Genomic DNA, 15427 nt, shown 5'->3' with positions numbered 1-15427 from the left:
AGCTGTTATTATAAAGTAAGCAAACAAGATGCCGAGATGCAGACCTGCGGATTGTTATGAAAAAATCCACAAGATTGGGCAAGGCACATTTGGGTTAATTAAAAAGCTTTTATTTTTCAAATGTTTCTTAACACTTATTGTATATCATATTTAAGATGTTTTTATAATTTGCAGTTTTAATGTGACTATATTTTGTTTGGTACTTTTGGGTAAGTTAAAAGTTTTACTTTTCAATTATTTGGTGTTTTGTAATTATACCAATAAGAGAGCAGAAATATAAATGTTTTTTTAGTTTATTCAAACCACTTTAACAACTTTCATAAAAGCTTAATGATGTTCAAAATTAAACAACCAATGTTTAAAAAAAAATTTATTTTGTAAAAGTATTACATAAAAACTGTTTCATAGATTTTTTAGGTTAGTTAAAGGGTGTTAAATCACTTTAAAAAGTTAAGTCTTTATTAATAAAACATATTTTTAAATTCTTTCTTCATTTTATTTATTTTATTTTTATGTCAATTTATGAAAAACTATACAACTTACATCAGGTTTTCCAAAAAAACCTGGAATCCTGAAATTATATAGATAATTTTTTTGTGTCTTCATCAAATTTTTTTTATTTAATTTTTTTTTAAGAATCTTTTAGATATGTTTTCGATGTTGTTATACTGTTTAACATAAATTTTTGCCTAGAACTTAACTTTAAACTAAAAAAAGAGCGTAAAATGTGTAATTTTAAAATCCTGATGGAAATTTTAAGAACCTGGAGAAAATTTTCAAAACTTATGTGGCAACCCTGTAGTATATAGGGTTGCCAAAAAGTCTTAAATCCTGGAAAAACCTGAAATTTAATAGTTTAAGTAAAAAACCGGAAAAAACATCAAATTTTAAACAATTTTTACATATAAAGTATAGAAATTTGGTAAGTACAAAAAGTTTATATTAAAAAAATCACACTCTATTTTAATTTTAATTCTAAACACATTTTAATTAGATTTACAGTATTTTTTCAATGCTGTTATACTACTTAAGACAATTTATTTTAACTTAAAATATGATATTATACTAAAAATGAACAAAAAAAATAATTCTTGAAAACCTGGAAGATTTTTTTGTTATAAACCTTTGGCAACCCTGAGTTTATATAAGTTTTGAATAGTTCAAGGCGAAGGAAGGATTAATTAAAAAATAGTAACAATATATTAAACAAAAATTATATGTATTATTATACATAAACAGAGAAGTGTTTAAAGCAAAGAGCAAAGAAACGGGAAAATTTGTTGCGTTGAAAAAAGTTGTCATGGAAAATGAAAAAGAAGGGGTAAAGACTTTTATAAATGTATTAATTTAACTGAATATACTTTTTTAAACCTCAGATAAAAATTAGTTTTACAAATGGTAGGGGTTAGTATTGCTGTAATGATTAAAGTATTTTGTGATCATCAGTATCATGTGATGATATAAATCACTATCAGTATTACTATTAGTAAATTTAAAAACTACTAATTATAAGTGTTAGGCAAAAAAAAGTGTGTTGTAATGAAGTTTAGTTTTACAAGTAACAAAAAGTAGTCAAGATTGTTTTGACTTTTTATTGTTTAAAGCATTTACAGTAAAAAACCTCTATTGAAAAATAAAGTTGATGATAATAAATAAAAATTATTTGAATTTGTAAAAGTTACTAGTTTGTCAAAACTGTTTCAACTTTGTTTCAATGAAACTTTAGTTAAATAGTGATAAAATGCTTATGTAAAAGTATGTTCATATTGTATTAGTTTTGTTATTGAATCCAAATTATTAAAAAAAAAATCTATTTTATCTGTTTCTAATAATCATGTTAAGAGAGAAATTTCTTTTAAAATGATTTTAACAGTATTGACTGTAAATTATGTAATCAATTAAATAATTTTTGTGACTAAACATAGTTTTCCTGAAACTTTTTTTTTAATGATTATGTTTGACAAGTAAGTTTGTGTTATAATAATTTCAAACTAGTAATCACGCAAACACAAACAATTTGTTTTATATCTTATCAATTTGATACTTTTCAAGATTGCAACTTTCTCTGAGAACAATTAAATTATAAAGATTTCAGTATCAATAAACACAGTTACATGTTTTAATGATTTTTTTGACAACAGTTTCCAATTACTGCTCTGAGGGAGATAAAAATCTTGCAAGCTCTCCATCATGAAAATGTGGTGGACTTGATTGAAGTTTGCAGATCTACACCTACTAACCTTAATAAGTGAGTTCATGTTGTTTTGTTGACTATCAATAAATTGTGTTTACATTTTGATCTGCACTTACTAACCTTAATAAGTATGTTTATGTTGTTTTATTGACTATCAATAAATTGTGTTTACATTTTGATCTGCACCTACTAACCTTAATAAGTGAGTTCATGTAGTTTTATTTACTATCAATAAATTGTTTTAATATTTATAATTGTAAATGTGTTTGCATTTTGCTCTATACCTTCTTGATCTATATATTAAACAGGTCCATTTATGGTGTTTTATTGCTTATCAATAAATTTTTATTGTTTGTAGTTGTAAAATGTGCTAACAGTTTAATGTGCACCTACTAACAGGTATATTTTTGTGGTTAACATTAAGTGTCAGTTGTATAAAAAATGACTTCTGCTAAAATTGTTGAGAAAACTTATTGTTTAAACCAGGGTTAAAGTGGGCCAAGTGGCCCCCTTGGCAGTCATATAAGAATTTTAGGGGGCCATGAGCAACAAAGGGGCCGTGAGCAACAAAGGGGGAGCGATGAACAGTACAAGGGCTACAGTGGGAGCATGAGGTCATAATTAGAAACTTACAATAGGTATTCTAGAATAGATGATGAAGAGCAAAAAAAAAGTCATAGGCTGTATTAATGGTGGTTTTTTGAGAAATCTTGTTGAAAGGGGCCATAGCTATTTTAATTTTTTTAAAGGGGGCCTTTTGAAAAAAAGTTTGGGAAACCCTGGCCTAAACCTAAAAAGTAGTTATTTGATGAAATTTAGTGGTAGTATTTAGTACATAGTAATTTTGTAGTACTGCAGGGTTCTAATGTAGTGTACAACCTCACTCAAAACCGTAATTAAATTCAAACTAATCTTATGCTTAATGCTGTTATTAAACAATACTTGGGCTACTCTATATAAAACTAGGCATGACAATGAATAAACATGTTGTATAAAAAAACAATTGCAAACACTAACAAAAATATAAAGAACATCAAATTTAGAAAGTACTTTAATTCTGGTCAAAACTTTTAAACAACAATTAAATCAAATGGTAATTATACTTTAAGAATGTTTAAATAAAAATGAGAATTAAGCGCTTGAAACTAAGATTAAATATGAGAAGAAAGCATTGTTAACAAAACACTTTGCACAATCAAACAATATAAATGTCTATCCTTGAAACAACATGTTTACTGCAGCAGGCTGTGGCTAGAATGCCCCACCATTCTCTGTGGCTGGTTTATATAGCAATGTTCTTAACTTTATTTAACATTACTACAGGAATTTCTTATCTGCTCTTTATTCTCTCCCTTAACTTGCATCATTATAACACCTGACCTTCGAGCTTTCTCTTAAACGCTTGGATGAACAAGGATTTTAGCTCACAACTTTCTATAAAATTTGAACAGTTATCAAGGGCAATTTGAAATCATGTTACAGTACAAACCACAATAAATATTACTTTTTACTATTGTTATAAAATGCAAAGTTTATACTTTATTTTATAACACCAAAAAATTGAAATTTTTAGTTTTTTAGACCTTATTTCAAGTTTTTTCTTGTTGTTTTATTGTTATTTCTTTAATTGTTTACTTTATGCTTTTAATTATGGATATCTAAGTAGTAAATATTTATGCTTATTACCCTCTGATTTTTTAAATTTCACTACTTTTTGTATGTATACATGTATTTTATGATTACAAATAAGTTTGTTGTAATTGAAAATGTTTTGAGTTTATTTTTACATAAAATAATTTTAGTGACATATAACTTTTGGTTATTAGAATGTTGAATTTTATTATCTTAATTTTTGTTACTTAATTTTTATTATAATATTTTCTTCAGAAATGGAAGCATTTTTTTGGTATTGGAATTTTGTCAACACGATTTAGCAGGGCTTCTCAGCAATAAAACTATTAAGTTTTCACTCGGAGAAATTAAAAAGGTTTGTTAGTTTATAAATTATGTGTAAAGAGTTGCAGAAAACATGGATTTCGACCTAGTATTTGAAAATTTAGGCAAAAAAAAAAAAAGAAAAAGCCTACAACTTTAAAAATTTGAAAAAAATAAATACTGAAAAAAAAGAATTTTAAACAAAAGTGCCCTTAAAACGTAAAAAAAGCTGGAGTTTAAATTATTTTTACATGTAAACTAATGAATTTTGATTAGATTCAAAGAATCTATCATATTCATAAACATAATTTTGTTTTTGTATCATTTGAAATTCTATTAAAAAAAACATTTAAAGTAGCTTTACACTATCTTTTCTATGTTTCTTTGTTATTCAAGACAAGTTTTTTAACTTAAGTATAATTTTATACAAAAAGTGGACAAAAAACTAGTTTTAATAAACCTAAAATAAATTCAGAAAACCTTTAGCAACCAACGTAAGAAAGCATTAGTTGGTGTTCAAAATGATTTATTATAAATCGTATGAATAATTTAAACTCAAGTACATCAAGCAGTTTATAAAATGACAGAGATAAGCTTTAGTTTATGAAAATATTGTAGAAAAAACATAAATAAGTAAAAACTAAGCAGTTTAAAACTAAATAAAAAAATATTTAAAGTAAGTATGCTGATAATTTAGGAAATCACATTGGTTTTATTTAAATGTTTTGGAAAGGGCTTCTAATTGCTAGCACATTTTTGTTGTTGGAAATTATTAGAGTAAAATACTTGAGTTCAGTTTAACAAGTTCAGTTTAAAGAAAGCTGTAGAAAATAGTATCATATTATATAATAATGTTTACTACTATATATAATATAAACATGAAATAAGTAATATAACAAAATTTCTCATTATAATTATTCTAATGCTAATAGGTACATGTGCAATAACTAGCATATATTTCTTTATTTTGTTACATAAACAGATAATGTACCAACTATTAAATGGATTATTTTATATGCATCTAAATAAATAATTTGTATAACATATAATATAGATAAATTTATATATTTTATTACATTAAACAGATAAAAACTACTAGGAGAATTGTTTTTATGAACTGTAAAAAATGTATTACATAATTTTAATATAAATGTATTGTTATATTAAGCAGATAATGTACCAACTATTAGAATGTATTCTAATTAGTAATACAAACAATTTAGTATTTGTTACAATAAAACTATTATTTGCTTTGATTCTACCATCTATTTAATAATTTTTCCAAATGCATTTTATAATAGTACATACAATAAATTATATAATTAAAATTTTATTAATTTAACAGATTATGTACCAATTATTAGAAGGATTATTTTACATGCATCGCAATAAAGTGATACATCGAGATATGAAAGCAGCCAATGTCCTCATTACAAAAGACGGAACACTCAAACTTGCTGATTTTGGATTAGCTAGGTTATTACTAGTTAATTTTGTTTTGTTTAAATAATATTGAGAAGTTTATTTAAATTTCGGGCTGTTAATGTCTCTATACATATTTTTAAAAGGTTATAGCTATAAAAAAACTTAAATTTGCTTTTAATTGGTAGGTTTGGAAAGCTAGGTTAGTATTTAGTTTTTGGTTAAAAAAAAACTGTATACAAATCTGTCTGACTTTTGGGTTGATAAAGTTTACTTTTTAAGAAGGCTATAGATATGAATAATAATAGTGTCACAAAAATTGGATTTAATTTAAGTTGTAAGTATCTGAATTGATTTTAATGTCTCTTTTTCACTGGTGACTTAATTAAAACCGCTAAAATTTGTATTTCTTAAACTAAGTACCATGTATAAAAATGGCTTTTTTCAATAATATCTAATAGTCAGTAATTTTGCCATACAAACTAACTCAGGCTAGTATGATTTTTGATTAAAACTCAGGCTTGATCGAAATTTTTTGCAAAGCTCAGGAAATTTTGGATATGTTTTGTGAATCACAGGCTAGTTTCTATTATTCTTTATGCTATATTTATATTTTTAAAGTATTTAAACAGAAATTTATTCATTTTTTTTTGCACTCAGTACATTTTATAAACTTAAAAAAAACAGCTTACTCAGATTAGTTACTATACTAAAAAAGAGTGCAATTCCTTTTTTATGTATCTTTGTATTTTATTTAAACAATGTTAAGAGTTCACAATTAAGTAGATAGTAGCTTGTACTAAATCTATTATAGTAACTTCACAAACCAAAAAAAAAATTAAACAAACTTGGAGTTCTTCTCCAATAACAATAAAAAAATTTGACACTTTTTAACTGTATAATTATTAAAAAAGTATAATTGGAAACTGATAGATATATTTTTAAAACATAAATTTAATGTTGTATGTACTATTTAATCAATTAAACATATATTATTCTATTTTAAATAAATGAATAAATTTTTTGATATTTCTTAAACTTTTTATGCTAGATTTTACAAATCTGTGAAAAAGAAAAATACGGAAATCTTCAAAAAACCACTTACGCCGGCCGCTTATCGAAAAAGCAAAAAGTAATAAATTAACAATAATTACAAAAAATACATAAATGTTATTTTTTGATATAAACAAAATGATTAAACAATAATGACCTGAAAAATCTGTATGTTTAAAGAGAATACTTACCAGGTAGTTTTATTTATTGTATTGTAATTATTTTGTGAATGCATCTAAAATATCAATTAACATCTCAAATTTGACAAATCAGACTTAACCGTTTTTAGTAGTAGATACATCTTTTCTATTTAAGAAAACAAGTATCTATAAGCAAAAAAAAATATGGCCTCCTATAACTTTTTTAAACCATATAAAATAATTATTAATGATAGATGCAAAATAGCTGTTGGATCATATACAGCTAGTTACCAAGAGTAAAAAAAATATTGTCAGTTTATTGTAATTTTTTCAATTAGTTGTCTAATTTTTTTTTGTTAAATTAGTGTGAATTAATATTAGTTAGTCCCTGTAGTTAGTTAATGTATACAACTGTTACTTTTTTCTTGTAATATTTATAGATACAAAAACAATATTATTTTACCAACACCTAAGTATAACACATAAAGCATATAGACTCTAAAAAAAAGTAGTTCACTAATTTAACACATATAACCAGTAAAACATAGGTGTTATAAATATAACTAAATTCTATCAAATTTAATGTTCTAATAACTTACAAATTGTTTATTATTAATAAATCATTTTTTACTTAAGTACACAGTGCCTAAAGATGGTAATTCATACGAATACACAAACACTGTATAAAAATAATGTTAAATTGTGACATTTATGTTTATTGCAGAGCGTTCACAGTTCACAAGGAAGGAGAATCGAACCGATATACAAACAGAGTGGTCACTTTGTGGTACAGACCCCCTGAATTATTACTTGGTGAGAATTTTTATTATGGTTTTATTTAACGCTTAATAATGCTTGTATCTGACGTGTTTATTTTTATTAGGTGAGAAAATTTACTCAATTTACGTACATTTTGTTTAAAACTACTTATCTTGTTTGTATTTATATGCTATAACTGATTTATTACTAGGTTATAAAAAATACTAAAGTTATTGCTTATTTTATGCAATTATTGTTTGTGTTAAATCATTTAATTATTTTATTAGGAGAAAGAAACTACGGACCACCAATAGATATTTGGGGTGCCGGATGTATTTTGTGTGAATTGTGGACCAGAGTTCCTTTAATGCAGGTTTGTTTAGTTGATTTAACTGTTTTTTTTTAAATTTTGCCCTTTTTGTTAAATTTGTACTAGTACTATATATTAATTTAAGAATGAATATGAAAAAAAAAATTATGATAATTTTTTAAACCTTTTGTAAAAAGCCAATATACTTATATAAATGAACAAAAATATTAAGATAAATTTTGATAGGAGTACGTGTATAACATTTTGCCTTATATTTGTTTAAAAATGTTTTAAATAATAAAATTTACATCTACCAAGGGTTTTCCAAAATCGCTTTTATAATGTTTCTCTTCAAGTATAAAATATATTCCGTTTTGTTTTTATAAGTTAAAGTGTGTTACTAATAATTTTGTTTATTATCTTTCTTTTAAAATTAAAAGTCAAACCTTACGATGGAGCTTAAAGTCCACTACTAATATTATTAGAAAAGACATTTTTTAATCAAAAAGGTCAATAAAAAGTAATCTATATCATAAGTTCTTTTTTTCTTTGCTTTGAAAATAAACAATTTTACTTATTTTGATGCTTGAAATCAACACATTGTAAAAATAACCATGACATTCAAATGGTTATTTATATAAGTCATTTTTGACAAGTGTGTTGATATCTAACTTTCTAAGTTGTTCATGAAAAGCAACAAAGTGTTTCCTTTTTGTCATTTTTACCTTATGTAATTAAAGATATCACATTGTTTATAAGTAGAATATATATCTATTTCATTACGCTATTTAATTACAGTAGACTACCGCTTAAGTACGCACTTTTTTTGGTACGCACCCCACCTTAAGTACGCACTTATCAAGAAAGACAAAATCGAGAATCCATTTTCATTTCAGTATTGAAAATCCTAAGAAGTTCCCTCATATTATCACGGGTGACATATGTTGGCTTTGGTGGTGCAACTTTAACTTTATCCTTAGACTTGTTCCATAGAGTCATTTTCTGACGCTTTTCATCCATTATTCTAAATTTCTCTAGATTTTTCTTAAATTTATAAATTTTTTTTATTCAAAAATTTTAGAATATCTGCTAAAGAAATGCTAATTTTATTGTGACATAATATAAAACTAGTTAACCACAAAAAGTAGTTACAAATTTATAAAGTCAAAATAAACATATAAAAAGAATCAACAACAACATAAAACTAAAGTTAAAAAAATTAATGAGCATCTTATCATTGTGCACTTATACTATAAATGTTTCTACTGATATAAACTTTATTACAAAAACAGTCCTGAAACGTTTTTCTTTCAAATAACAAAATCCAAACACTTTTTAGCTAATAAAAAGAATTACAATAAATGTAAATAAACATTTATTAATTATGTAGAAACTTTTTATAGAAAAAACGAATCATTTTAAAATCTATTAACAAATTTTTCAGATTAGAAATATTTATTAAATGTTATTTAGAATAAAAAGACTTGTTTATTTGGCTTAATTATTTGGTGGCTAGTTGTGAGAAAGAAAACAAATAACTAAATTTCATATTAAACTATGTCGTCAAAAAGTACGCACTACCCGTGCTAAGTACGCAATTTTTGGTCGGGTTCAATTTGCGTACTTAAGCGGTAGTCTACTGTAGTTAATCAGACACTTTTAAATTGAAACAAATTTTGCAACGTGTTGTTTCGTATAAAAAATTGACCAAGTTTATGCACCTTTTTAAGCTTAAGCTTGCTTATTAAATATTCTTTCAAAGTTAAAATTTTGATGAAAGAAGTGTAATGATTTTAATGTTTCATGTACTTAAAATTTACAAGTTTTTTATTGAAAAATTCAACACATACATTGAAAGCTTTAAATGACGTCACGAATATTTTCAAGCAATAATTGTTGTAAATACATATATAAATCAATTCACCTGTTAAGATAATTATTTATCTCTAATTCTTTTTTATCTTTTTAGCGAGTTTGAACCGGTCATTACCGGTATGCTTCTTTAACTTGATGACATTAATGTGCTATCAACTCGTACCAATTACTTTAGTTGTGTAAATTAACTTATACATATATAATCAATTTCAGTTTTTGACAACATGTACATACCAGTAATTGATTGTACATAGTGAACAAGCTTCCCTAAGTTATATAAAATTAATATTTTTTATCATCATCAAACATTTTTTTATTAAAAAAACACTTTTACAGTAGCTTTAGAGCATCTTTTAAATGTTTTTATACTATTTAACAAAGTTTCTTACCTTAAACTTAACTTTTAACTAAAGATAAGCCCAAAAATGTGTACTTTTGAAAACCTGGAGGAAATTTGCCGAAAGCATATGGCAACCCTGATAAATTAACTTATGAAAATGTTATACTTAAATTTTGATGTTTAATTTACAGTGTACATAGTAAAAAAGCTTTTCTAAATTATACAAACTAAACAAATTAAATGTATTAGTATTTTCACAGGGAAACGAAGAAAAGAACCAACTCGATCTTATAACAAATTTATGCGGATCAATAACCCCAGAAGTTTGGCCTGGTGTTGAAAAATTACCACATTATCAACATTATATTGTTAATGATAAAAAACAACATAACAGGTTAATAAATTATTAAAAGCGTTTATTTGTTGTTGAAAAATTTACAACATTTTCAATATTATGTTGTTAATGATAAAAAACTGCATTATAAAAACTTACATTTTAGATTTTCTTTATTATACTTGCACTTATAAAACTAGAATAAAGTTCAAATAGAAAAATAAAGACTCGAAAGGTTTCAAAAAGTTTAACAAAAACGCGTTAAAAAACATTATTTATATAAAACTAGCTTATATCTTTTAACAGGAAAAGCTTGAATTAGTATTACAAAATCATCAGTTTTGTTATACATGTTTCAAGTTTTCATACAAATAAATTTATATAATTTTTTAAAAGGAAAAGAATACTGAAACAGAGGCTGATGCAGAAGATAAGAGATAGGCACGGTTTGGACTTGATAGACAAACTGCTGTGTCTGGATCCTAAAAAGGTAATATTTTGTGCATTTATAAACAAGTAACAGTAGTAATAAAGCTGTTTTGTACAAGTTTATACCCAATGTTGTAACTTTTGTGTACATTTTCTTCAATAAAGTTTTATGTTTAGACAAAAACCAAAAATTTATTCAGAAAGTATTAATTTGGACCCTAAAAAGGTAGTAGATTGAGTATATTCAACAAAAAGTGAATTTTTTAAATTTCTTTTATAAATAACCAAAATGATGTTTACTGCTTTGAAATTCATTGATTATTTGTTTTTCAAAAAATATTTTTGTGCTAAAGAGTTTACTGTGATGTTGTATATACATTGTTGTTGTTACTTATGCTTTTAGTTTACAATAAAATATAGTGAACAGAATCTATGCGCGTTTACACAATGCTATTGTTTTATAAAATATATAAAACATTTGAGTAAATACGTTACAGAAAGTCCAGACAATTCAGTCAAAATTTTTAGTGATTTTTTCATCTGAAGTTTATAGTGACGTAATGATTAATTTGAAGCAATTATTATCTTAAATAATGTACAAAATGTTTACCATACTCTCATTTAATGTTTAAATCTGACAAATAGCTTTATTTTATAACTCGATATCACCAGTTTATATTTAAGTTAAACAACTAAATACTTGTAATAGTGATCTAACTATATATCAGCGTCCAGCCCAGAAAGCTGACAACTAGCAGAGCTCCTAAACATTAATAAAACAATATTCAATAAAATATTAAACATTTGGTAAACAAAAAAACTTGAAAATTCAAGTCAAAAACTTGAAAACCCCGACAGAGATGTCATGCAAAATGGATATTTAAAAAAATAGTTATTTAATAAATTCTACAGAGACTAGACGCACACGAAGCCCTACATAATGATTTTATTTAGCACCAAGTTAACACAAATAACTTGAGATATTTTTATTGATTATAAAAATAATTATTTTAGTTAAATTTTTAGGTTAATAAATATAATTATAAAGAGGTACCTTGATTTTATATAGACCAAGCCTCTATAATATTATAGAATTAAGAGAAATAAGTTGAAATATTTATATTTATTTTAAAATTAAGTATTTTAGTTAAGGACATAGTTTTTTTTTACTTTTGTTACAACAAATTTTACAAATATTGCAAGGAACATTACCTGAAAGGTTGAGGTAGTTCTCTCAAAAAATGAGGAGATAGATTTCTAGTTATTCACAGTTTTAATTTGCGCCTCACATAAGGAACCTATTGTAGTCTCCAACTTCGACCTGCTGTATCTCATATAAAATTATTTTGAAGTTTTAAAAAGCAATAAAAGTAACTTGTAGCAAAGTTAAAACTTAATAAAATAAGATTAAATTGTGAAAAAGGTGATTTACCCCTTATGCCCTTAAAATTTAAAGTTTGTAAATATATTCTATAAAGATTAGACAAAAGCTGAAACCTGATTTTCTAAAATTTTAGTTCTTAATAAGATACAACTAATAAAATTTACAGAGAGTGAATTACCCATGATTTTATGTTAGTTAAGCCTCTATAACAAAAATAAACTCAAATAAAGTTATGAAACATTATTTAAAACTTGTTAAGGATATAATTGAAACTAAAATATAAGCCTTGAACCACGATTTTGTGTCGACCAAACTTTTAATCTGTATTAAACTAAATAAGAATAAAATAATTGTTTTAATACAAATCGTTAATAATTAAAATAGTTATTATAATTATTATAATAATATTAACTAAAAATAGCAATTCTTTTTCTAAATTCTAAAAGACCAAACTTTTAATCTGTGTTAAACTAAAAACAATATTTAATTCAACAGAGGTTAGACGCTGACGAAGCACTGAACCACGATTTTATGTGGACCGAACCGCTTCCTTCAGACAAACTGAAATGTTTGGAAACTTTAAAGGAGCACAACTTCGAATACCTGCAGCAGAATCATCAAAAACAAAAGGTTATAAAATATTTTAATTATAGTAATTATTTTATTAATATTTTGAATATCTTATGTTAGTACTTTCATCTTCATATGTTCAAGAGCAACTGAGCTGGTTCAATTTTTTGTTATTTATATATTTTATATTTATATTATATTTTTTCTTAGGCTGCCGTTTATAATCAAGTTTTAAAAATCATCTGAAAGCAAAAACTTGAAATAAATTCATAACACCACCAAGAAATTTGTTGTTTGTCGTTACAGGAGTTTTTTACTCACTAAATTTAGTTTTAAGTATTTCATTTAATCACACTGCCAAGCAACACAGGAAGATCACCTGTTAATAAATACAAAAAAGAATCCTTAAATAAAAATACTTTGACTCACGCTACACTTAGTGTTTATTAAAGGTTTTTATTGAATATTTATTTAGTACTATACAATTTATTAATCCTTTGATTTATAACTACTATCAAAATAAATGTGTAAAGCAACTTTTGGAATACACCTAAACTAGTTTGGTATCATAAATGCTACTCAGTGTTCACTTTCTTTCTTTTTACGATCTTTCAAAAATGTCATTAAATTAGAGGAGCAAGAATCAGCTTTAAAATGTTTCATACTTAAAATTATTATGTTTTCGATCAAAAAATTCATAGCACCAGAGTTTTTTGTGACGTCACTAACAATTTAAAGCAAAAATTATTGCTGATAAGTATATAATTTAATACAGTTTACTGGTGTAGCAATTTCCTTCTCTTAAAGTTACCTGTCATTTCAAAATTGAAACACTTAATCTGTTTAATGCTCTAACTTTCTCTCGTACTTTTAGTTTGTGTAAACCAATTTATATGGGTTTTGTTTTCTTAGGCATTAATTGTAATTGATTTTTGAATAAAAACAGGTTTAAAACAGGTTTTTTAAATTATTCCAAACTAGCTTACGATCACAAATGATACTTAGTGTTTAGTTCTTTAAAAACATATTTTTTTAAACATTTTTGTATATAAATTATTCTAGGCTGTTAAACAACACCAAAACAACAACAGATCAACCAATATAATATTTTTTTTGAAATTGGCTAACTATTACACATGGTAACCAGTATTTATTATTAATCTAAGTATTATAACTTATTTTATTTCAGGCGGCGAAACAACACCAACACAACAACAGACACCACCCTTACAACAACCACCACCACCAGAGAAACAATAATAAACAGAAAGAAGAAGACAGCAGCATGAAATATCAGGACAGAATTTGGTAGAAGTGTCATAAAATGCCTTGCATGGTTTCCCAAATGTTAAACTGGTGATTGTGTTGATATAGGAATTTTTGTGCAGTTGTTTTTCTAAAGGTTCTTTTTTTTTATGCGTTTTTGATGGTCAAGTTTTTTTTTGTTTGACTTGAGTGGTTATGAGTTTTCATAAAAGTATCTATTGTATTATTTACTGTACAAATACTTGGTATCTTTTATCTTGAGAATGTGCTAGATAAAGGTTTAATTAGTTAATATTCTTGTTTTATATTATTTATACATTGTTGGAGCTCAAACTGACTTGGGTTTATTTTAAGTGATACCAAATTTTAGATTTGAAAGAGTAATTTGTACTTTAAAGCTTTTTTTTTCATTGGTAGTGAAGCTGATTTTTAGGACGAATGTTTTCTAATTTAGTATTTAGTATCTTTATATGTTATAAAGTATTGAATTTTCGTGCGGTACATTTTGTGTACATTTATTGGTTAGTTATGATATATTATTTGATATAGTTAAATATCAGACAAATATATTCAAGTTTTTTATGACAAAAATTAAGGTTTGAGGTAAATTTATTTTTTACTGCTTTTATGATTAATAGTAAGGTAATACAATATTTTAAGATTAATTGTAGTATAAGTTTTTTTTGAATTTTAAACAAAAGATATAAACAAGCAAGATCAAATATTTGAAGACCCTTTTAGTCACAATTGTTATTTTCTTATTAATTTCTTACAGCTGTAAATCCTTTTTCAATAACCAGTAATTGTTTCTGAAATTTGGTCTACTTTAAGTTTTTAATGCTGCTTAGTTTTCAATGTATTTAATAAATAAGTTACTATTATTTTCCATGCACTAAAAACTTATTAATTATTTTTCAACTAGTTTTACAGTTCCTTTTTTATACTATAAAGTCCTGGAAAGTTTTTCTCATATTATGATTTATTTAAACGTTTTTTTTGTTTAGTTCCAAATGTAGGTAAAAAAGCCTTTAAAGTTTCTTATGTCAATACTCTGCTTTTAAATACATCAGTAGTTTAAGATACTATTGTAATAATAATTAGTTAAAAAGTTTTTGTCTTAATTATAAGTTTTATACAGTTTGCTCAAAAGTTACTTATGATGCTTTTTTTAATGAAAATTTATGTTAGTTTTTTAAACATCTCATAAACATTTTTGTTTTGAAAATTTCTTATTAAAATACTTGAAACTTTTTAGAGCATGTTTGGAATACATTAACTTTATAAATAATCTACTATTAACAGTGGCATTAAAAAAAAACAAACTAATTACTAATTTTTTTTCAAGTTTTCGATATTTTATTAAATTAATTTTAAATTCTTCTTTTTTTAAAAAACATCACCATTTAAATAAAAGAA

General features: G+C 24.8%; 1 protein-coding gene across 1 annotated transcript; it reads left to right on the top strand.

Moving 5' to 3' along the window:
• On the top strand, positions 1–15060 carry LOC145849718 (cyclin-dependent kinase 9-like). Its single transcript, XM_082954750.1, has 11 exons — positions 1–93; positions 1240–1321; positions 2142–2248; positions 4082–4181; positions 5475–5605; positions 7469–7557; positions 7791–7876; positions 10289–10422; positions 10759–10852; positions 12671–12805; positions 13935–15060. Exons 1-11 carry the CDS (start codon positions 29–31, stop codon positions 14055–14057), a joined length of 1146 nt encoding a protein of 381 aa, XP_082810876.1. The 5' UTR covers positions 1–28; the 3' UTR covers positions 14058–15060.
• Positions 15061–15427: the final 367 nt, after the last annotated feature.

This window comes from Thalia democratica, chromosome 2, assembly GCF_965202585.1.
Source record: "Thalia democratica chromosome 2, ktThaDemo2.hap1.1, whole genome shotgun sequence".
Classification (NCBI taxonomy): domain Eukaryota; kingdom Metazoa; phylum Chordata; class Thaliacea; order Salpida; family Salpidae; genus Thalia; species Thalia democratica.
Note: the sequence above shows the minus strand (reverse complement) of the source record. Positions and strands in the feature narration are given on the sequence as shown.

Coding starts and splice junctions, on each gene's coding strand:
- LOC145849718 (XM_082954750.1), top strand. CDS start 29: ATGCCGAGATGCAGACCTGCGGATTGTTATGAAAAAATCCACAAGATT. Junction 5,606..7,468: donor GCTGATTTTGGATTAGCTAG/GTTATTACTAGT, acceptor TGTTTATTGCAG/AGCGTTCACAGTTCACAAGG. Junction 10,853..12,670: donor TGTGTCTGGATCCTAAAAAG/GTAATATTTTGT, acceptor TTAATTCAACAG/AGGTTAGACGCTGACGAAGC.